The 25173-nt window shown below is 39.1% G+C and overlaps 1 protein-coding gene across 2 annotated transcripts; it reads left to right on the forward strand.

The window, feature by feature from the left end:
- Positions 1–5267: 5267 nt before the first annotated feature.
- On the forward strand, positions 5268–18861 carry IRS4 (insulin receptor substrate 4). Of its 2 annotated transcripts, XM_016198680.2 has the most exons (2): positions 5268–9102; positions 18779–18861. In XM_016198680.2, the coding sequence occupies exons 1-2, from the start codon at positions 5283–5285 to the stop codon at positions 18781–18783; spliced, it is 3825 nt and encodes a 1274-aa protein (XP_016054166.2). In that variant the 5' UTR covers positions 5268–5282; the 3' UTR covers positions 18784–18861. The 2 variants fall into 2 exon arrangements, with proteins under 2 accessions (XP_016054166.2, XP_087685487.1); XM_087829361.1 differs by lacking the exon at positions 18779–18861 and having other exon boundaries at positions 5268–9110.
- The last annotated feature ends 6312 nt before the right edge of the window (positions 18862–25173 follow it).

Here is a 25173-nt window from a genome sequence, read left to right on the forward strand (position 1 = left end):
AATTAATTTAGCTGCAGACTGCATGGGAACAAAAGCAGCAAACAGACCTGTTCTGTGTGCAGCAGTTAAGCATTTGACTGTAGTTTTCTCCAGCAGAGGTTTTGAGTAGCACAGAAAGAAAGAAGCAGAGATGCAAAGCCATCATCAGCAAGCAGTGGCTGCAGCCACAAATCACAGGGCTGCCCTTATTCCTGCATAGTATAGAAAACATCATTCATTGTCTATGATTTTATTTATGTCCAAACGCAGAGAAAGCAACCATCATCACTAGCATCATTTTTGAGTATCTAAGACAGCACATTTTCATCAACATAATTGGATGTTAGCTCACAAAAACTATAGAGTTATTACTCAAAGGACAATTTATATATTGGGCAAGAATATTAGGGCTTTTATACTGGGCAAGAATATTAGGGCTTTTATACTGGTCAGTTTTTCCTCTTAGGGCTTATTTTTTTTGAATAATGTCCACATTTAATGCAACAGTTTAATTTTTAAGCTAAGTAAATCCATACTTTTGTTTTCTGTTTTGATTTTAGTAAACTGGAGTTTAAACTACTGATGATCAATGTGAGGAAAAAAGATGAGTTTTTATTACTACTGACTACTCAATTCAGCTAAACAACTACTTTCTTAAAACAGGATTCATAGGATACTCCTTTTAAACGCAAATCCTTTAAAGGCATATGTTTTCACTGGATAGAAACTCCGTTTAAAATTACTGTAGCTATGTTTATCCATTTACCTTAGTTTCTAGGTGTAAAATACCAACTAAAATGCTGGTTTTCTACCCTCAGCTAAACTGGCAAACAAATAAGAAATATTGCAAGCTTTATCACTTTTGATCTGTTGTTTTAAAAATGTGTGTTTGAGATTCTTGGTTCAGAGTCTAAGCTTTATAGAAATTATAACTAGAAATTATAACTGGAAAAAAACTTTAGCTTCCCGGGGTAACTTGTCCTAAATATAAAAACAAAAAAAAAAATCAGGAGACAGGAATCTATAACCAAAGAAGAATAAAGCGTTAAAGCAACCATCTGGTTAGTTCAGGCCAGATATAACATCTTTACTTTTTGCTTAAACCATCTAGATGTCTGTACCACCCCCTACACACACACACACACACACACACACACACATACACTTTATTTTGCCCAAGGAAACCTGACCTAAACTAAGCAACTATTCTATATCAGTAAGTTGTCCAGGAAGATGAAAGTTTAAGTATATGTCAGATAAGTTGTAGCATCTGGTGCAATTCAGTAATGATTAACTCTTCCAGAGAGCTTCAGTGTTGGACAAATTTTAGAACTGAGCTTTGGTTAACCTATGTAAAGAAAATAATATCATTCTACCCACACATTCTCCCTGTTTACAATACTAATATTTGCCCAATTATTTTCTGTTGTAGGAGACATACAAAATAAAATCTTTCTATGAAACATCTCACTATATCTCTATTGCAGCAAAATACAATTTTGGGTACAAATGACCAGCACTGTTAATCTTTCATTATAATTGTTTAAAATTTTCACATTTCTGTTTTTAACACATTGATTAGTCCTACAGGTTTCAACCTAAAGTAGAGAATGTCTTACAAAGTATTGTTTAAGAGTGCTACATAAAATTAACAAGTTTAGATGCACTCATAGTTTGTTGATATGAGAACAAAGTTACTTCTCTCTTTACAATAGCATATATGCTTAGATATATCATGTTTTAAAATAAGGTTGGAAGTGATCATAGTGACATTTGTGGTTGTCAATAGCTCCCTTCTAAACTGCACTACAAACCTCATTTTGCCTAATTTACACACCTTTCAAAATATAAAAGAATCAATTTTAAATGTGATGTTTTTCATCAATATCTTTATTATGTAAACAAGTCACATAAGAAAACACACTAAGAATTTAATAAGGTAAAGAACATAAGACACAAGATAATCTGCCTGGCCAGGTGTGGCTCAGCAGTTGAGCATCGACCTAGGATCCAGGCGATCGGGGTTCGATTCCCGGTCAGGGCACATGCCTGGGTTGTGGGCTGCAGCCGATCAATGACTTTCTCATCATTGATGTTTCTATCTCTCTCTCTCCCTCTCCTTTCCTTTCTCTGAAATCAATAAAGATATATTTTAAAAAAATAATAAGAATGTCCAATTCTGACAATCAGTGTGGCGAAAGGGCAAAATAGTACATTTTAAAAAATGCATCAGATGTTCATACCTTTTAGCTCAGTAATTCCACTCCTTGATGTCTTCCCCAAAGGAATAATCCTAAACATCTAAAAAAGCTATAGGTACAAGATGTTCATTGCAGCATTATTTATAATATTGAAAAAAAAATTGAAAGCAACCTAAATACCTTGAAGCATAGGGATGTTAAGTGCATTAATACACAGCTATCTGGAATATTTTGTTGCATTTTAAATGATGTTTAGGCTCATCAGTAATGATATGGGGACATGTTATTATATAATGAATGTCAAGTGAAAAGAACAAGATACAACACTACATACATTGTAAGCCTACCACTGTATATGGAAAAAATTCTATAAAGACATGAGGATTTGAAAAATCTATTGTCAGTGTTTTCCAAATTTTATTTAACATGCAGTTTAATGTTTTCAAATACATTGAAACTGTTATATTTTTACTTAAAGCACTTGCAAATGCATTGCATTGTTTTCAAAACATTACTATCTAAACCAAAGAATTTATATGCATATATGCACAACCCAAGGACGTGGATAATGGTGGGGAGAGGGACTGGGGAGGGGGATGGGATGGGGTGGAACGGGTCATTGGGGAGAAAAAGAGACGTCTGTAATATTTTAAACAAAAATAAAATTAAAAAACCCCACAAAAACAACCCACCAAGAAAACATTACTATCTAAAGCAAAACCCTGTGCTTGGAAAGACATGTGAAATATCATACCTATTATAAAAATCTCAAATTATTTTATCTATTATCATTTTGGTTATAAGTGTAGGGAATCTTCTACATATGTGACTTAGGCAGCTGAAATATGTAGGCTGAAGCAGCTCTAGTCAGGGTTTTTCTCAACATCCACACTCTTTCTGCCTCCAGCTCCTTTGAGAAATCATGGCTGCTCCTAGCACCTGTGAGTATACTGCTCTTATAAACCTGCAGCAGTAGAGGAAATGTTATGATTGTTTCTAATATTTGGGGGATAACCAAAACCAATTTCTTTTTTCATCAAACTGGAGCATAAAAAATGTGCCATTCATTGAAATATATTTATTGTTTCCAACAGAGTACAAATTCTTAAGAGGACAGAGATGGGGTTTATTTTTATGATGCATACATTGCCTAGATTACTGCTATATTTCATAAATAATATCCTTCCCAACATCTACCCTAAGACAAAGGTGAACCAAGGTTTTATTGTTTTAGAAAGAAATACCATGTCTCCTCCCCTTTTCTCAGCCCAATTCGGTCCTTGCAATTGTGGTCACTCCTTTGACACTTTAATACAATATCGACCAATTTCCTAAAATCCTAGTGAGAGACTAACGGAGAGGAAAAGGAGAGGGAGTGGGAGGGAGAGGGAGTGGGAAAGGGAGAGGGAGAGAGGAGGGGGAAGAAAGAAAGAGAGAGAGAGAGAGAGAGAGAGAGAGAGAAAAGAGGAGAGGAGTAACTGAGAGACTGAGAAACACTTCAGGAGGTTGCACTTACACTCCAGCAGCTTTTCCAGAAATCAGGGAAGTAGTAGTCCTTATTTTTGTGGTGTCAAGTTGTAGACTGAAATTCGGCAAAAATCTTTCTTGACGTGAGGGATGCGAAATACATTGTAGGATATGTATTCCGTGTGATCCTTTGTTCTAGAGCTTTTCTTTTTTTTCTAAAGTTTTTCGGTGTCACTCAAAGAAAAGGAACATTAATACTACTTTGAAATTCCCTTAAAGGTGCCTTTCAAAGCATCTCCCAATGGAAAATATCACGACAGCTCAACACTGGTGTTTCTCAGTAAGACTCGAGTCCAAATTCCCCCCCCCACACATGGCTGTATACGTTGCAGGCCCCCAAATTTGTGTTTTCAGTCACCGTTAATCAAATAGCCAGAAACACCATCTTAGGCAACCTGCGTTTCCTGGGCTAGAAATGAGCCCTGGTTAAAGATTACGTTCACTTTGAAGGCATCGATATTACTCGTATGCTTTAGAGCCGCGGGTTTTTGTCAGGGCTGAAGCGGGCTCAGGAGTGCCTGCAGCGCGGTGGGCGGTGTTCTGAGAGCCCTGGTCCTTAACACGTTTCCAGGGGGATGTCCACACTTTTTCAAAAGACGTCCAGCTCACCATGCTCCGCGGGAGCGAGTGGACCAGACTGTGATAGGAATAGAGAGTTTATGTGAGGGACACAGGGAGAAAAAGAGGTCGCTTGGCTGGGTCCTGTCCCCAAGTCACCGTAGCTCAGGACTTTCATGAGTGTATCACTACCATTAACAGCTACTTGGAGAGGGTTGTTTACCACCTGAATGCTGGACAACCAGACAACCGGTGACCCAAGCCACGCCCCTTAGCTTCTAAACTCCCCTCCTGCCCCCAAACTCATTAATTCATAGCTGCCTTCTTCCCAGACGCTCCCATTGGCTCCTATCACACCCAATGAGAACCTTGCAACAGTTTCACCTGGCTCTCATTTTCCAAATAAACAAACAAACAGTCCGAGGACCATGCCAGCTCTCTCCCAGGCGCTTCCGCACGTGGTTGCACTTGGGTCTCTCAGGTCGCGTCTAGCACCCTCCAGCCAATAGGGCCTGGGCTGTGGCGCCCCCGCCTGGACCTGATCACTGGCGGCTTTTTTCTCGTCCGCCCCCCGCCTCCCCCCTGCCCGTGGCCCTCTCCCTCCGTTCTGTGCCTCAGTGGACTCCTCGTTAGAACCTGAGTGGATAGAGGGCCCCGCCTCCTCCCTGTTGGTCCCCTAGTGACCACCAGGCCTGGAGATTCACCTAGAGGGTCTAGGCAGGGTTGGAGGCGGCCCCGTGTCTCGGGACTGCCACCCTCTCCCTTGCACACCTCTGCTGGCTGCAGTTTGCGCCCATCCACTGCTCCCAAAACCGGATCCTAAACGGCCCGAGAGTGAGACTGTGGTCACGTGTTGTTTTGCCCGCCGCTGTGAGCACTGAGTGGAGTGGGCGGGAGCGCTGGCCAAGGCGGGAGGGGGCTGGGGCGGGCGGACAGGGGTAGACGGCCTCTTCCACCAACCCTCCCTTCCCGGAGCCCCCCCACCCCTCGCTCACCTTAAAACCATCGTGCATCACCATGGCGAGTTGCTCCTTCGCTCGAGACCAAGTGACAAGGAGACTGAGAACTGCAGCAGCGGCTACAGCTACAGCTCTAGCTGCAGTGGCGACCACCACACTTCTTTCCTCGGGAACCCCAACCGCACTCATTGGGACCGGGTCTTCTTGTCCGGGAGCCATGTGGCTCTCCACGGCCACTGGCTCCCGGTCACACTCCGAGTCCGATGAGGAGGACCTCCCCGTCGGCGATGAAGTCTGCAAACGCGGCTACCTGCGGAAGCAGAAGCATGGGCACAGGCGCTACTTCGTACTCAAACTAGAGACCGCCGACGCCCCAGCTCGGCTGGAATACTACGAAAATGCCAGGAAGTTCCGGCACAGTGTCCGCGCTGCGGCGGCTGCAGCAGCGGCGGCCGCCTCGGGCACCGCGGCTCCGGCTCTCATCCCACCGCGGCGCGTGATCACCCTGTACCAGTGCTTTTCGGTGAGCCAGCGAGCCGACGCAAGGTACCGACACCTCATCGCTCTTTTCACCCAAGATGAGTACTTCGCTATGGTGGCCGAAAACGAGTCAGAGCAAGAGAGCTGGTACTTGCTGCTCAGCCGCCTCATCCTCGAGAGCAAGCGCCGCCGCTGCGGCACACCCTGCGCACAGCTGGAGGGAGAGCCGGCCTCGCTGGGGGCGGTAGCGGCGGCGGAGCCACCCTTCTACAAAGATGTGTGGCAGGTAGTAGTCAAACCCAGGGGGTTGGGGCATAGAAAAGAGCTGAGCGGCGTGTTCCGGCTCTGTCTTACCGACGAGGAGGTTGTATTTGTGAGGCTGAATACCGAAGTGGCCAGCGTGGTCGTCCAGCTCCTGAGCATCCGTCGCTGTGGGCACTCTGAGCAGTATTTCTTCTTGGAAGTCGGTAGGTCCACCGTCATCGGTCCGGGGGAGCTCTGGATGCAGGTCGATGACTGTGTGGTGGCCCAAAACATGCATGAGCTCTTTTTGAAGAAGATGAGAGCCTTATGTGCAGACGAATACCGCGCCCGCTGCCGAAGCTACAGCATCAGCATCGGGGCCCACCTGTTAACCCTGCTGTCCACTAGGAGGCACCTGGACATGCTGCCGCTGGAGCCCGGCGGCTGGCTCAGAAGGTCCCGCTTTGAGCAGTTTTGCCACCTCAAGGCCATCGGTGACGGGGAGGACGAGATGCTCCTTACCAGGCACTCCGTACCACCCAGAGAGCCTGTTCCCCACTCCAGGAGAGGAAGACTGCACCTGCCCAGAGAGCGCAGGTCCAGGAGAGCGATTTCAGTGCCAGCCAGCTTTTTCCGACGCCTAGCACCCAGCCCAGTGCATGCTCAGCAGCCTGCAGAAACCCCCAGCAACAGAGCTTGCGGGTTTTCTGAAGCATCTAGTTCCGGTTCTGGCAACTCTGCAGAAGAAGGCAACTGTCAAGGCCAGGAGGGTCAGGAAGGAAGCCCAGGTGACTACATGCCCATGAACAATTGGGGCTCAGGAAATGGCTGGGGCTCAGGAGGTGGCCAGGGCTCAAGTGGCCAAGGGTCCAGTAGCCAGAGCTCAGGAGGAAACCAGTGCTCAGGCACAGGGAAGGGCTTCCGAGGTGGCCACGGCTCCAGTGGTGGCCAGGGTTCAAGCAGCCAGGGCTCAGGGGCCGAGGGTGCAGGAGGACACCAGTGTTCAGGAGATGGCCAGGGCCCTGCAGGTGGGCATGGTTCAGGCAGTGGCCAGGGAGCTAGTGGTGGGCACGGCTCAGGTAGTGGCCAAGGACCAGGAGATGGCCATAGCTCAGGTGGTGGTAAGAACTCTGGAGGGAGCAAAGGCTCAGGAAGTGGGAAAGACTCTGATCGCAATGGTGAAAGAGCAAAATCTCTGAAGAGAAGATCCTACTTTGGCAAATTAATTCAAAGCAAACAACAGCAACTGCCACCACCTCCACCACCTCCACCTCCACCAGCACCAGCTGGAGCAACTGGTGGAAAAGGGAAGTCTGGGGGAAGATTCCGGCTTTATTTTTGTGCTGACAGAGCAGCCACAAAAGAGCGCAAAGAAGCCAAAGAAGTCAAAGATGCAGAGACCCTGGAAGGTGCAGCTTGGGGTCCCCAAAGAGCTTTTGATGAAGACGAGGATGACCCATACATGCCAATGAGACCAGGGGTGGCTGCCCCTCTGGAAAGCTCCAGTGATTATATGCCAATGGCTCCTCAAAATGTTTCTGCTTCAATAAAGTGCCATTCTCGATCCCCTTTTGAAGATTCAAGAGGGTACATGATGATGTTTCCTAGAGTGACCCCACCACCTGCCCCAGTTCCTCCAAAAGCATCTGATCCTGATAAAAAGGATGACTGTAAGGACAATGACAGTGACAGTGATTACATGTTTATGGCTCCTGGAGCCGGTGCAATTCCAAAACCACCCCAAAATCCTCAGGGAGGCTCTTCCTCCAAAAGTTGGAGCTCCTACTTCTCTCTGCCAAATCCTTTTCGGAGCTACCCATTGGGACAGAGTGACCACAGTGAGTATGTACCAATGTTATCTGGAAAACTCCTGGGGAAGGGCCTAGACAAAGAAGCAGTGTCAATCAGGGGACCCAAATATTCAGCTTCAACGCCTTCAGTTGAGGGCTTTGAAGCTGCCCTCCAGTCGTTCTCAAAGCCTGGAGATGAGGATTCACCTTCAAAGCCTTTAGATGATGGGTCCCCCAAGGACAAGGCTAAGAGACCTAACCGACATTTTTTTATTACAAAAGGAAATAAAATCGAGGCAAAACCCCAAAAGTCCACACATGAACAGAAAGAGGCTGACAGCTCTAGTGACTACATCAACTTTGACTTCACTAAAAGAAGTAGCAATACACCAGCCCCCTTTATTCAAGGACTGCCACATTTGTCTGGCATAATTGCTAACCCCAGACAGTCACCCTTTTCTCATTACATGAATATTGAGTTCAGAGTGCCATTTCGAAATGCAGGAAACATCCTCTCAAATATTTTAAGAGCTATTCCAGGTGCCAACCGCTTCTTTCTGGACGGTGCTAGGTGGCCACTTCTGCCTCTTCTTACCTGTGCTACAGGTAGCAATGCTCATGAGGAAGGGTGTGAGTACATTGAAGTGATGTTCAACCCAGCAATGACACCAGCCTTGTCTTTTGGTGACCGTGCCATTCGCTATGATGCTGAAACAGGTCGAATCTATGTGGTCGACCCATTTTCTGAGTGCTGTATGAACACTTCTCTCTACCCCAGCCACTGCTCCGAACCACCACCTGTAGCTAGGCTGCTGCAGGAAGAAGAACTGGAGAGAAGACGCCCACAAAGCTTTTCGCAAAGTATCTTTGAATCCGCCAGAGCTGCTGTCTCGGCTTTCCCAACCGACAGCCTGGAGAGAGACCTCTCTGCCTCCTTAGGCTCTGCCGCAGCGGTGGTCCCAGCGCCCACCTTACCCGTGGGTCCGGCTCTAGCCGCCGCCTCCACCCTCCCCGCGACCCCCGGCATGGGCGCAGCCGCCTTGGGCTTCGAGGCTGCCCCTGGATTTAACTCTGCCTCCGTCCGCTGGTTCCAACCTGTAGCTAATGCTGCTGGTGCCGAAGCGGTAAGGGGTGCCCGGGTCGATGCTGGTGGTTCGAACCCTAGATCCAGAAACCCATCTGCAGACCTTGCCAGAGATGAGAACGGGGCTAACAGGGCTGCTTTTGCAGCTGCCGCTCCCCCACTACCACCTCGCCACTGGTTGCCGAGACTCCCCGCGCGAGAAGATTCTGACGAAGATGACCCGTACGTGAGAATGGACTTTGCCAGACCTGAGGACAAGAAGTTCGACTCTCCCCCAAAAGGTTGGTAATTTTAGAATTAATTTCTCTAAAATTAATGGTTATTGCTTAATGAATCGATGCGCTACTATGTCTAAAGTCTTAGGGAAACTAAATCATTAGTTTAAATTGTTGAAATTTCACTTCAGTGTTAATCCAACGACAAAATAAAAATATATTTGTAAAGTGCTTTAAAGTTCCAAAGTGAGTTAATATTTCATTAGCTGGTGCCTATTTAGCATGGAAAATAGAATTCAGTTTTAATTGTGTATGGAATACGTTGTGACGTTTGTAAAAACATAAGTTTTAATCCAATCATCATTTCTTGATCTGAAAAGAAGCGATTATCACTTAAGGATATATAGCATGAGGATGCTTTCAAATATCTTTCCCTAACACAATGATTTATACAAACAGGACATCTTGGATTGAATCCCATGAACTCATTTTCAAATCAACAAGTAAAAGGTGTTTTTCTATAAATGCCCATTGTTAATTACAGGAATTTTAATAAGAGCACAGAATATTAAACAATAACTGTTAGTATTTAGGAGAGGATGACTTTCTTTTCTGAAAGTTACTTTTAAAAGAAGCAGTCACCCTTATGTTAGTTTGCTGTGATTTACCAAGAAGGTTAAATCTCAGTTGTTACCATGAATGTCTGGAAGGAACAAAGCATAAATAATCCAAAACAACAGATGACTAAAAGAAGATAGCATTTGGCTTTGGAATGTGTGTTTTTTCTGTTGATTTGTTTTGTTTTTACACACAGGACAAATTGCCAGAAACTATGAGTTTTCTTTTTCTCTGTCACTAGTAGTGACAGGCAAGTCACCTTCCCTGTGCCTCATTTTCTTTATGTATCTTTCCCCAAAGAGGGTATCTCGTGGCAACTTGATAATAGGTATGAATATTGTTCCAAAGGTTTAAAAAGCATTTAAAACATCTAATTGGTGTGTCTTCTGGGAAATCCAGGAGAGCAAGATAATAAGGCTGGAGAAAGACCTGACCTTAGGGGTGGCCTACCCTGCAACAATGGAAGATTTTTAAAGGATTCCTTTACCAAAGGAAGAAATAAGGAAGAGTAGGAGCTGTTAGAGTTGAACAGAAGACTGAGTAAATCTACTGTGTACATTATGGAACATTGTTATCAGTGTGTCAGGAAACATTCTCAAGAAATGATTTCAGAAGGTGATGTTTCCATAGTCTCAAGTACCTTCCCTTTTTAATAGAATGTGTTTTCCCTAGTGAAGGAAAGGGATGGATCCCAGCAGTTTTCATTCCAGTAGTCAGTTTAGTGAAGATTTTTGCTTTGCTTGCTTTCTGGAATGCTTTTGTGATTGGATATCTGCCCACTGTGCTTGATCAGGCAGAACAAGTCGTGGACTGATCACAACATTCACCTCACAAGCTTCCTATTTAGTGCAAGTGTTGCCCACCCCTCCCTTTTCTCCCCCTGCTTTAGAAAACTTGCCATACAAAAACTCACATTTTCAGCACGGACACATTAAAGAGTGAACATTAAACGGACAAAAGGATGTTTTAATGTGTCAAAGGATTCCATTCAGATCTCCTTTAAATTGTGAACTCCCCCCAACACACGTGCACACACATATACATGATCATCACTACTACTTGAACCATGCATTTAAAATATATAATTCTATTTCCAAGAATTGAATTCATAATCAGCTTTTCAGGAACATATCTATTTTATTCTATAAAGTACACTGAAAAATTGATCTCAGTGTATTGTTTGATCCTAACTGCTGAAGACACCCTTAATGATATTGATGTAGGTCTTCCATAGCTGCCTGTATCCTTGTGGTATCTTGGAAAGGACAAGTTTTCATAGAGGTTTGTCTATACTTTCCAACACTTTTTGTTTCAGCAAAGATTAAAATTAGTGAAATCTTGTTCCTTAAATAAACCCTCATTTTCCAATGATTATCCAGGTTCTATTATCATTATTTTAGCTTAAGTTACTGATTTATAAAAAGCTTCGATTGACTTTGCAGCTATTAAAAAAATTTAATGTTCTCTATATGTATTGTTCATTGAGGAAAGTCCTAACTTTATTGAGTGACTACAGCAAAGAGGGTGTATTTCACAGGGAATACAGGGCTTAGGTTGAAACAAGAGAATGTATGTGGAAGCACTTTGGAACTTTAAAGCACTTTACAACTATATTTTTATTTTGTCTTTGGATTAACACTGAAGTGACATTTCGACAACTGAAACTAATGATTTAGTTTCTTGCAAAAATGGTTGATCCTGAGGATAATTCAAAAACATAATTAAGCTATATAAAAAGAAGGATATATAAAAAGAACTCACTGCAGGAATTGACTTGCTACCATTTTAATGTAAATCGATATGGTAGAGTATGAAGTGTTAAGAACAAGCTGGTTAATTTTGATTTGTTTTGACTATAAAGAAATAGAATAATTCACCCATTTTTGCTCTCTCTTCACCTTCCTATCAAATATTAAAACTATATTTCATGTTAGAAAACAAAAATATATACTTTGACAAAGGAATAAAAGCACAGTGTTTATTAGCAGTTATGTCTCTCAAAGGTGATTTTAATTTATGGCAAGTGCTTAAAATAGTACCTGGCATATAGTAAGTGTTGTACATGAATTATTATACAACTCATCATTGTGGTTACTTTTATTACATTTAGAAACACAAAACGAAATTAAAATTCTCTGTTCTCAAAACCTACCTTTCAGTTAGTCTTTACTTTCATTTAAAGTTGTCTATATGGTTGTTCAGAGGTGGGATCTTTATAGTTGGAATCTGTTTAGAGCGTAAGTTAAATGAAGTAAGACTATAAGGCAGTGAGATAGCTTTGTTCATGTAACACAAAATTAATATATAATCTCATTTTTCCACAGTCACATTGCGTATATGTAAGTACTTTAAAGCCAATTGTTCAAAAGAAGCAGCCAGAAATATAACATGGACTTGACCATTTTATAAATAAAATAATTTTAAAAGTATGAAGTGTTCACATTTTGTATAAGCATTAACATTTAGGAGGAGAATGTAGTTTCTTACATGGTTTAGTCTAACTCTTGACCCACATGTGCATTTTTGCCTTTTATTGCTGTATCTGGTGTAGAATTTGAAATGAGTTAAGGTGAAAAATTCACTGATTTTTTTTTTCCATTCTAGAGATAGGTGGATAAAGCAGCTGTAGGAGGAGTGAAAGAATTGGTCAGCTAAAGTAGCAGTGTTACAATAGCACTTGGTATTCAAAAGCAAGAAAAATTGTAATAATTATCTTTTGAAATTTTAGACACTGTTATTAACACAAAGGAAGTGTAAGCTTCTTTTCAGTGCACTACTGCCAGATGCTCTTGTCATAAATTATAGGCACTGAGAACAAACTGTTTTTGTCATATTGGACTTATTATAAATTACTAGAGTAAATTCTCCATAGAGCAGAGATATCTCAGTCACCATTGATGGGTCACTTACTTTAGGCAACATTCACCCCTCCCCCCCCAAAAAAGAATTAGTTGTTTGTTGTAGAGGTATTTGACCTATAGCAATTACAGAGGAATTCATTCAACTAAAGTTAACTAAAGTTATTGGCAATCATTATCATTTGCATTCATTCTAAGAGTGATACTTCCAGGGTAAAAATGTGAGCCACTAGCAAAATACCTTATTTAAATAAGGACTAGGACTTTAATTGAGCACGGCAGAATATCAAACATGCATAAAAACTCAAACAAGATTTCTTGACTTTTTTCCTTTCTTTAATTGCCAAACTAAAATACTTGCGTCACTGATAAGGAACTGTCGTGGGAACAAACTCAGGCTTCTTAGAGTGACTCCCAATTTTTGTGTTGGAATAGATGAGAACAAGCAGTACAGGGAGAAAAATGGAAAATTGTGTGTGGTTTAAAAGGGACTGTTGTTAAATTGTCAAATTTTGATTGAGGGAATGCTTAGTGCCTTATAATTTGCAAAGTGCATTCACATTCATTATTTTACTGGAGAATAGTAGGTACTGGAACTGAAGCCCGTGGTAAGAATTTTCCTATGGTCAAAGAGGTAAGTAGCAGAGCTGAAAATGAGACCCATACATCTGATTTCAAGCCCATGGGTCCACACAGCACATCACACTACCCTTCAACCAGATGTTCAATCTGTTCTTTTCCTATTGATGAAAGAATATTATATAGTCAAGGATTGGGGAAAATTTTCTTGAATTTGGAAGTTGCAAATTTTTGGTAAGTAATTTATTCAGAGCATTATAACTGTGAACCATCTACCAGAGCTTGAGTAATTTTCATTACATTGAACTGTTGTTGACCATGTCTTAGAATAAAATAATTTGACCTGTACTGAAATTCATTGTTTTAAATCTGGTCTGAATAGGAGTTTGCTAATCTTTACCTCTAAAACACAAATAGTGAATGTATATTTGGATCCCATGGAAACATTGAATGGACGAAAAGTGAAATGAGGATGCATTCAGTAAATTTCCATTAATGGACATTTCCTTAACTGAGGTTGGGTATCTATGGTTGTCCTAATAATTTATTGACATTGCCAGTTATAACAAAAGTTTCTTAATTTTATTTTTCCATATGTATAAAATCTGATATTCTAATCAGGGTTGTCAAAACAGAGTAAAGTGAGACAGGTGGAAGAAAAAGCACTGCAGAAATATATGTTCTTTATTTGTTTAAAAAGTAACTTTGCTTTTGGCAGCCAGGCAAGTAGATTTTAGAAGCCTTGGAAATCGAATCCTCTCTTTGGGACATAAAATTCCTTGTTTAATATTAAATTCATTTTGTTTAGCACCTTTTTAATGCTTTAAGACTATGTAAAAATAACCCAGACATTTTATTGGCAGTATTGGAAAGTAGCTTTTGTAAAATGCTTAATTAAAGCTTACAGTATGTTTTGGCTAAGAGGTGCTACCGGGTTTTTAGATGGTGAGGATCATTTACTGGAAAACATTGCTTGGTCCTGAGTGAGAAATGAGAGATTTAAAAAGTCACCTTTATAATAATGAAATTAATATATTACAACACACAGTTTTTACCACACTATTAGATTGTTGATTTTAAATCTATTGATAAAATTTCCAAGATAATGTGCTTGCCATATGAACTTAAAATATATTCTCTAGCAATTCTGCACTGGTTATTGGTTATGCAGTTATAGGTTTTACTTTCAGCAATGTAGGCTGAACATGAAAAATAGGAATTTTTAAAGATTTTTAAAAATATAGACACATATCCCACTTTAGATTTGCCTTCTTTTAAAGAGTACGTTACAATTTCTGGCTGAAGACTTAATTCCTTTTAGAATTAATGGAAAATATGTACTTAGATACTTTATAAAATGAGAAAAGTGCTATTTCCCCCTAACTTCCTGACATCCCTTTCTTATTGGTAAGGGTTGCATTGGTTATATTATGTCTTAACCTCATGTGCCTTTGTTGAACTTGTGTCCCTAATTTCAGTATAATATGCCCCCTCCTACTCTCTCTCTGGCTAAAAGTATAATGACCAATCTGAGAGTCCCACAGGGCCCATAGAAGACTCATTCCCCCAGATACTGCTTGCTTTTAGTTCACAGCCTGCTTAGGCTTAGCTTGCAGGAACAACCTTCTTTGCAAGGCTCCTTGTTCTGCAGGTTCAAGGCTGTGCTGCGTGCTCTACTCTCAGTTGCTGGCACCGAGGCAGGTGGTCCAGTGTTTAAAGCTATTTTCGTGGTTGGACCGATCACAATATGTTTGATGCTAGTCAGACCCTCTGGTTTTACTGAATATTTAATTCCACATAAATTGTAGTCACTTTAGCTAGTTTTCACAATTTATATAATTTATATAATTTGCTTCTGTGTGATTACTAATTTTCTACTTTGTAGACTCTATCTCTATGAGACTCTGAAGTCTCTCTCTCTATGAAGTCTATGAAGTCTCTATCTCTATGAAGTCTCCATCTCATAGAGATTATAAAGTCTCTATCTCTAAATTTACCTCGAAAATTATTCACATGTGCACCCAAGGTGTTTGAGAGTCTGACCAATGAGTGCTTTTTCATAAGTTGTGCCTTCAGCCTTGAAGGCATAACAACACCGCCCTCACCCTCAGAGCCCCAACTCTGACCCATGAAGGAGTCCTTATTGTGGCTGAAGTTCTTACCATAGTTTTCTTTCACTGCTACTTTGCCCCAAATTATTCCAGCAGCGTGAGTTTTGGGGACACTATTCCTATTGTCATGGCCAGAAGATATATTTCCTGGAGTCCCAAACTGAAACTTCATATATGTCCTTCGACAGAAATGATATTATAAGTGCTGGTTGGGCATAGTCAAAGTAGTTCCTCTTGTTAGTCCAGGAACTGCATAGGTTTAATATAGGTATATGTAGATGAACCTCTGAGCCTACCCACCATTTGTTTATAACATTGTTCCATTGGATAATTTATTCTGAATTTCAACTAAACAATGAGGTTTGGAATATGTCTCCTTTGTAAATTGGAGGCTGCCTATATTAGAATTCTAGTAACTTGCATTAAGTCTGCAGTAACTAGGCAGCAGAGTGAAGTAGCCCAAGTGTGTGTTGGGAGGTAGTGAAAACCTGACCTGGGATGAAAATCCTGTAGCTGATCCCCAACTAGTTTGTATCTAATCAAGACTGGAGTGAACATGCATACATGGTCCAGGGCCTGCTAGTGAAGGGCAGGTGTGAAACAATTGTGATGATCTCTGAGGAGATGGAAGTTTACAAGTGCCATCCATTTCCCTTACAAATTCTTTTGATGAATCTGTCATAAAACTATTGTCACCATGGGGAGAAGCATATTTGATGTTCTGATCTATTAAGGAGACAATAGCCTGGTATGATTGGTATTGGAAAGAGTAGCAGCAATTATTGCTAGTATTCACTCTTGAAAGGCAGCATTTAAGTTTTTACCAAGTCTTAGAGAATCATCCTCCTATCCATTTATTTACAAAGCACAGAAAAGTGTGATGTGATGTTCTTATTTGGAAAAAGGAAGCTATATATAAGCCAGAGGCAACACTGAACTAATAATATCATTATAACTATCATTATACGTTTATATTTGGGGTATATGCTTCAATTTTTCTTCATTTCCTTCCACTTATTTGCCTTCAAACACTTTGATTGTCCCTGTTTGTGTGATCACCAATGTTTGCAATGATAGCATGTGGACTAATAAACAGTGAGGAACTTCAGAAGGACTTGAAAAATATTTTTTGAGTTCTAGGCAAATTTGAGTTGAAAAGATAACTAAGGCAACTAGATTGGGAGGAGTGGAAGGAAGGTATATTGTTAGTTTTGGCTTTCTATGGGCAGGGGAACCATTGTTGTTTTGGACTTCAAGCTAATAGAGGCGTGTTTATGATTCATATAAAGAGGTCTGGAATGCCCTGGAAAAACTGCCTTCTTGGCTTGCTTTACAAATTTCCAGGGATATTGAAGTCATGTGTGCTTTATTAGTATATTAAAAATTAATGTTCAGGTTTATATCATTATACAAACTGAAATATAAAAGTTTACTTCATTTGTTTTTGAGAAGATAATGATATCTGCCAAGTTTTGGGGGCAGACGTAGGAAAATGTTTTGACCATTCAGAGTCCATTGAGGTTTTCTCTCCTACAGAGAAGAATTACTTGAAGAGTATACATCCTATTAAAAGGGATGCAATTAACTGGTCATTAAAAAGAGCTTTGGTTAACCAAAAAGTAAGAATACCAATAAGGTCATTATTTATAACCTGTCAATATCAAGTAGAAATAACACATAAAAAACAGGCGAGATTATTAAAAGCATCAACATTTACCTATCAAGTGGTGAAATGATATAAAAATGAACAGAAGGCAGAACTAAGATGTGCTTGTCAGCCTTTTGATATTCATTTTGCAGACTGTTCCTGAATTGCTTACCTTTGCCACCTAACAAGCTTCTGAGTTACTTCCTTACTCTGTTATTTGGAATGTGAACAGGGAATGTAAACTTATTTAAATATTGGTCTAAGTAAAACAGTATTATAAAGGTAAAACTGTGGCTCAAGTTTCTGTAATGCATTTGAGAAGCAAATTAAATTACTTTTGGATTATCTAGTTTTGGATAGCATTATTCCTTTCTACTATCATGGTTAACTAAGAGTTGACAAATATATTTTGTAAAGTATACTTGAAATCACACCATAATTTGCTAGATTTTAGTATGTTATCAAGCATTCACTCAATTCTGGTTTAGGTGTTATTGGAAAGCAATTGAAATACCAATCAAATTTTTAGTAGAGCCTCCATCATTTAAAAATAATAAAGAAGAAAGAAAAACAACTCTGATAACAAATGTCCCTAATTTCAAGACTAGTATAATGTTGATGGGGTAGTTATATGGAGCTTAATTTGTATATTCCTGGAAAAAAATATGAAATGTAGTGTATTATATTGGTTAGTGAGAAATCCCCTTTAAAGCACATGCATTGTGCTATATATGTGAATATATCATTTATATTAAAAAAAATAGCAAGCAAAATTAGGTGAGATACCTTTGTAATCTTAAATTTCTGTTAAAAACATATAGCTGATAATATCTGCAAAATTCTGTGATGCTAGTCTAGTCTAATTTTGCAGCAGATAATTGAGTTAACTTATGGCTATCACAGACACCTTTCCTCCTGTAAACTTGATTGATACATAGAGTCTACAATTTCCCAAGTCCATTGCTGACAGGAAAGATTACTATCTTTACAAATCTAGGGTATTTTTTTAAAATGTTTTAATGTGGAGGAATGGCTCTTTACAGTGAATTATGACTAATAACCACAAGTAAGTGGGAGGGAAATGGAGACCTTTGATGCTACATCTAGCTGTAACATCTGATGAAAAAAATGAATAGTTAAAATGTATTCTGTTGGTTTAATACAAGATCTTGTACTCAAAGCGTACTCTCGGGAATGCTTTCCATGGATTCTGTTAGGTTGGCTGTAATGAAATAGAATACTTGGTACTTTGATGTAACCTGATCTTAAAGTAACACTAGCATCCCATAATAAATTTGCTGACCATTTATCCCCATCTTTTCTCCGGTTCAGTGCTTTCTTCAGTGTACCCTATCCCCTTCCTCTGCCCCACTCCTAATTATGCACCCTCTCAATAAATAGAAGTCAAAGAGAGTAATAACAGAACTTCTTTTTATTAGGTGATTTCTAGAAAATCTTTGAAGGTATGAATTTGCTCTTTCAGAAGAAATTCAGTGATCTAGTCTAGATACAATAACCAAGGCTGTGCTAAAATTCTTTGACATGTGCTACATAATCTGGTGAAGGCATAATCAGGCATGTAGGATAAGAAAAAAATTATCTTTGCCCAATGCCTGGCTCACTTGCTGGCCCAACTGAAAGGAAATAGAACAGTGCATGCATGCATGTACAAAGTTGCTAGCTACCAGAAGTATAGGAGTGGCAGCAAAACTAGTAACTGCCCTTGTGTCTTTGCTGGAATTGTGTTGGTGTTTGTCACAGGTAGTCAGTAGAGTAAGGTAAGTCCATGCCAAGATATTCTCCTCAATATGGCTCTGAAAAACTGCTAGTTCAATTTTCATTTTGTTTTGTTTTGGAACAGGGTGGAGTGAAAATGCTTCATATTTTAATTCTGCAACTACCTTTTGTTTTGTCATCTTTTTTTCTAGAGTGATAACATCACCACAAAAACACATTTTAGAAGAAAAGTGATGTTTATGGAGTTTCATCTTTGTCTACTCCAGATCTGCCTAAAAGAAAGAAAATTCAGAGGCTTCTGAATAGAAAGCAACCTGAATTTCTAAAAGCCTACAAGTGGATGCTGGCAGTTGAATGATCATAACACAGATAATTCTTACTGCTGCAGTATGGATCCAGTGATTTTTGAATTTTTGTACTTTGTTTTTGTTTTCTGGTTTCCTTCCCCAATCTGTCTCTTTTAAAGGAAACGAATACTGTAAGAGTAAACATCTTACAACTCTTTCCCCCTCTTTACAAAAACATTATTTACATATGTATACATGTGGCCAATATCAATTTTACTGATGTATAATGCTTAGATTTAGTTTTGAAGTTGAACATTTTTTAAATGAGAGCAGATAAAGAAAAGTTGTGTTCATAAAATGGTAGGTATGATCTGGATTTTTTTTTTCTTTCTACGTAGTACATAGGGAAAACATTTCTTGATCAAAGAATTAAATGTCAACTAAACTCTTATCTTGATGAGACATTTCCAATATTTTAAAGGCAGTACCAAAGGGCAGATTATTTCAGTTTTTGCCCATTAGCAAAAATGCAACATTCTATCTACATTAAATGTCAACTAAACTGATATCCTGGTTTAGCATTTCCAACATTGTAAAGGCAGAACTGGGGAACAGATTATTTCTTTGTTCACTTACAACATTGTGACGTTCTGCTTGCAAACTAATTGAGCATTTCCAAAGCCATATATTTTTTTTCTATTTTGAAACCTACACTTCCTCCCTAAAATAAGCAAAGTTCTTCAAAAGGCTCCTGACAAAGCCCCTCTCTGACTGTCTGGACCTCCCCATTTTTCACCCTCCATTCTCCTCCTCTTCCTGGCTCTTTGCCACACACTCTCCCTCTTACGCCCAGGGCTCCTATAAGTAGATCAGTTTCCCATATTCAAGAAATTAATGTGTACGTATCAAACAATATTCTTACTTAAACTTAAGTCAAAAAGAGCCTCTTATAAGGCCTTGTTTCTCTTTGAACAATTGACCTATTAAGATGTATCAAATTAAAAAAATCAGAGCAAGTGTCCTCCTTCTGTTTTTGCTTGCCTCTGATAGAAACTGAATTCAGATTTTAGGAACCTGGACCTTTGAGAACAGGACACTAACAGGTGGTGATCACAGAGGATAGGTACAAAGGTCTTGAAGCTTCCTTAGAGCTTTGTTAGGTGGTAGCATGCAATTCATGACTTGTACCATTGCTGGCAAACCTAATCATCCCACAGGTGAGTATGAGTTTCTATAGTAGTGTAGGAGTGCTAGTGTGTGTGAGCACGTTTGTGTGTATGTACACCCTTGTGTACCTGTATACATGTGATTGTAGATGTACCTATTGTTTGTAACTCTGTTAAAACAATTGCTTTGCATTTAACATGCAACTTTGAAGTAGTGTAATATTTTCTTGAAGTTTTTTGCCACTTGGTTTTGATGTCATTGAATGTGTACTTCTATCTTCAAGCAGGCTTATAGTACATGTTGCTAAACTAACTTTTCTGAAGAGCTGAGTTGACTTCTGTTATCTTCCCTTGCCTACCAACCAAAGGGATGGAGGGGGGCAGCTTTTTTTATTTTTCTTGTGAATGGCACTGAGGAGAGGATATGGCTGCAGTACCAATCACTACTCTAGTTACTGGTCACTGCTAAGACAATTTCCTCAGTTCCTTCAGACTCTTCTCTTTTTCCAACCTAATCAAATAATGCAGAGTGGCTTTTGTTTGTTATGATAGCAACACAGTCTTTTAGGCAGTCGTTTTTCAAGCCTTCAGTCAACATTTTATTTTCAAGTAAGTGAAGTCATAATCGTTCAGAATTGTAGAAAGAAAGATCATTTTGGGGGAAATGCTATACCGCTTTATTTGCATATTAGGTCCAGGGGCTGCCAGCAGACAGAGTGCTGCACAAATGTAAAACTTGCTGAATAAATGAATGGGAAACCTCACACACAACAGTACATACAAATAGAAACAGGTAGAAATAGTCACAGGGACAGCATAACAAATATGCAATCTTTCAGACACTACTTCTTAGTTTACAGACACAACTAATTTATTCAGTATTGTGCTGGAAGAATCTTTTCAGAATACGTGTACAAGCATATCACTTACCTTCCAGCTACAAGTTTATGCTGCTAAGAAAAATCAATGATGGAACGATTTTTTGTGACCTCTACATTTAATTTGGTATCAAACATAGTCACTTGGTCAGTAAAACTTAAAACTTTACACTTCCAATAATTAATTTCATTTGCTATTTCTGCTTCACAGATCTGCTTTGAGTTTCTTTGGCTTTGTCTTCCTTTGTAAATACTCTTATATTCTCTTCTCTTTGTAAACACCTTGTTTGCAGTTTTGGGAGACATTGCAACTCTGTATAGTGTTTATATATATGTCAGACTTGCCTTTCCATAGAGCTACTTGCAATAAATGTGTTCATGAAATTTATTTGTGTATAGACTCATTTTTTTCTTAATAGTGTTTTCTCTATTTTGTTATGTATATTTTCTGCTTTGCGGTGGGACTGCATTTTTTTTCAAAATAAAGCAATTTGGATAATTTAGTGTTTGGGTTAAAGTCACTATGCCTCCAAACAAAGCTTTTTAATAGAGTTAACACATTAATTTTTGATACTCTAAAAGTGGACGTGACACTAACAGAATTTACCTGATTTTTTTGGTCAATCATAATGTATGAATCTTGTTTTGAAATGATTATGAGGTTAAGGCAATCATTTACAATTTTCTTTTGTTTCCTTCCCTTGCCACTTACTCTTTATATAACTCCTTTTTCATTTACTTATTTTTAACCACAGGGAAGGCAAATATGAGTATGTGGAAAATATGCCAATGAACAGAAAACATTTTTGCATTCATAGAATATAGAAAGATGGATGAATTAGATATCAAGAATATATTTGTAAATTATATTGTCAGCCTTATCAAAAACCAAAGTTTTAAAGGAATGTTAGAAAAATAATTGCCTCGAGATTTTTTCTTTACCACCCTTGCCATACAGAAAGAAAGTAAAAATAAATATAACCTTGTCACCAATGCTCGCCCTATGATCAGTGGGTGGTGGGAAGGGATCTGTGGAGTGAGGAGGGCCACGGGGAAGGGAGGCACTAACTATATCATGTGCACAATCCAGAAGCTACATGGAGTGTGTATTTGCAGACCATTGAGCTTATTGTGTAGTTTAACCTTATTTGATGCACTCAAGAAGTTGTGTGTAAAATAATATCACAATGGGAAGGTGTAATTAAACTGTCTTTATCATGAAAAACTGTGCACAACCACAGAGATCATTTAAAATCTCTATATATGTATATCTATATGTATCTATATCTATCTATATCTAAACCATCTATATCTATATCATCTCTATCATCTCTATCTCTATCATCTCTATTTCTATCTCTCTCTATCATCTCTCTCTCTATCATCTCTATCTCTATCATCTCTATCTCTATCATCTCTATCTCTATCTCTATCTCTATCATCTATCTCTATCTCTATCATCTCTATCATCTCTATCTCTATCTCTATCATCTCTATCTCTATCTCTATTATCTCTCTATCTCTATCTCTATCTCTATCATCTCTATCTCTATCTATCTTTACCATCTCTATCTCTATCTCTATCATCTATCTCTATCTATATATCTATACACACACAGTTGATTCATGAACAACATGGGTTAGGGACAGCAACCTCCATTAAGTTGAAAATGCATGTATACTCCCCCAAAATTTAACTACTGTTGACCAGAAGCCTTACCAATAACAAACCACTAACATACCTTTTGTATGTTATGTATTTTATATTGTATTCTTATAATAAATCAAGAGAAAAGAAAATATCATTAAGAAAATCATAAGGAAGAGAAAATTATAGTATTTATTGAATAAGTTTATGTATTTTTGGATACATGGACCCATCCAGTTCAAACCCATGTTGTTCAACGGTAAGCTGCTTCAAGGGAGGCAATCTTTATTTGTCAGGACATAGTCCAAATATATTATATTCATCCCAAACGGCCCCTCAAGGACAGAGAGGCACATCTATGCTTATCAGTTTATGTGATCTTTTTATACTTATTTGATGATTCTCATCTTAATGGGATTTGAATTCCTGGAACAGCACAGGTAGTGTGGCTGCTTCAACAATCAGCAGATTCACTAGCTGGAAAGATCAACATTGAAGAGTACATGAAGACTTTCAGCTTCTCCACTGCTCTAGTGTCATACATAGCAACCATGCGCTCACAATAGAATGTTGAGGGGTACTGTTTCTTTAAAGCACAAAACCTATACAGAAGATTTGTCAGGTAAAACATGCCTAAGTATACACTAGTTAAGCACCTCCAGTGACTGCTTAGAAAAACATTACTAGCTGCCAATTGACCACAAAGGGTGTCTTGCAAAATCGCCAAAATGCTTTTATTAAAAATGTTTTGGCCCTGCCGGCATGGCTCAGTGATTGAGAGTCTGTCTACGAACCAGGAGGTCACAGTTTGATTCCAGTCAAGGCATATGCCTGGGTTGCAGGTTCGATCCCCAGTAGGGGGCGTGCAGGAGGTAGCCAATTGATGATTCTCATCACTGATGTTACTATCTCCCCTTTTCCCTTCCTCTCTCTAAAATCAATAAAAACATATTTAAAAAAAAAAGTTTTGAAAACAAAACTGCCCAAAGGCAGAACTGGAAAAATATGAGTATGAAAATTTGTGTAGGTAAGCCAGATCAGGGATCCTAATTTATAAAATATACAAAAGAGAAATTATGCAAAATTAATGCACAGAATGAAGTTGAACTGTATTCTGCTTTAGAAAAATGAATTCACTTTCCTTCCAAGACATGCATGTTCTTGGATGCTGATTTTCAGACAGCAACCTTGTGTCCCAGTTTGCTGCTTTAGTGTACTTTAGAGATAAGAAATACAGCTAATCTGTACAAAATAAGGCAACTTCTCTTCTGTCTCTTGTGCATGATAAATGCTAAAGCAATTAGGAAACCATGTCGCATGCTACACTGCAATGTGTCAGTAACATCAGTGCTGTGCTATATAAAGGGGGGAAAGTTATTTAGAATAAAGTCCTGAATATTTAGGGGGAGACCACTTGTTTAACTTAATATTCAGCATTTGTGTCCATAGAACTGAACTAGAAGCAATCTCCTCCTTGACTTTCTAATCTCAGAATATACATTATAAGGTCTTATATTTCACTGGCAATAATCTGAATTAGCATTTCAATAAAAAGAGCAAGGAAATATTGAAATGAAAAGTAGATTATGTGTCTTGCAACTTCCAAGAAAGTTTTCTACATTTTTGCATTTTCTGCAGCATTTTCAGGCACCATGTGTTTGATCTTGCTTTTTTATTATGTTTTTTCATCTTTAAATTAAGATTATGATCATTCCAGGAAGACAGGCTATATTAGTGGTGGTGCTCAGACAGTGCTTAGCATTATAGCTAAATATATCACATTAATTAAACAGAAATAACCCATGGAAGATATAAAGAATGCAAAAAACCTTTTTTTGCAAGACTGACATGTCTTTTTGTGGGGTCACATCAGTGGCACTTGGTCAACATTTTAGTTGTCAAGGGTTTTAGTTTGGTTTTTTAACACCTTAGAGATCTACAGTTGACTCTTGGTTTCTGTAGAGTTGATATTCTGGAATTGGGTTTAGAACTATGAGGGCTCTTAGACATGGTGTAGATCGGGCCCTATCACCTTTCCAACTACTTCTGTATTCATCCACTTCTCTTCTTTGGAGAGGTTATTTTAATCATTTTCCCTAGCTATTAATGTCCTGCTAAGAGGTCTGGTAAAAGAATAGGATGAAATAATTGAAAATATTTTTTCTTACTCCATAGTTTTATGACCCATGATACTCCATGAAAAAAGATTTGCCATATAAGATTCGAAAGGAGGAATTTCTCTTCTCCCTCTCTGTTTTGATATTCTCCACTATCACCAATAAATGTCTTCATTACACCAATGGTACTCACAATATTTCCCTTCGTGAATTCAGAGAATAAAACCATTTTTTCTACTTTCCCCACTTATGATAAAGTAAAATTGTGTCTTGCTAGAATTAATGAGAAACATATTTTACCCGAAACTCCAATTGCTAATTCACAATTGAGACAAATCACTAGGCTATCCAAATACACATTTTCATATTACTATAGACATACCAGATGACCCTACATTGCAAGCCATGGATGTGCTGCAGAGTAAACAAAATCCTCTAGAATGATTTTGATCTACTGTTATAATGAATATATACTCTGTGCTGGCACAAA

The sequence above is a fragment of the Miniopterus natalensis genome, chromosome X, assembly GCF_054644295.1.
Source record: "Miniopterus natalensis isolate mMinNat1 chromosome X, mMinNat1.hap1, whole genome shotgun sequence".
NCBI lineage: Eukaryota > Metazoa > Chordata > Mammalia > Chiroptera > Miniopteridae > Miniopterus > Miniopterus natalensis.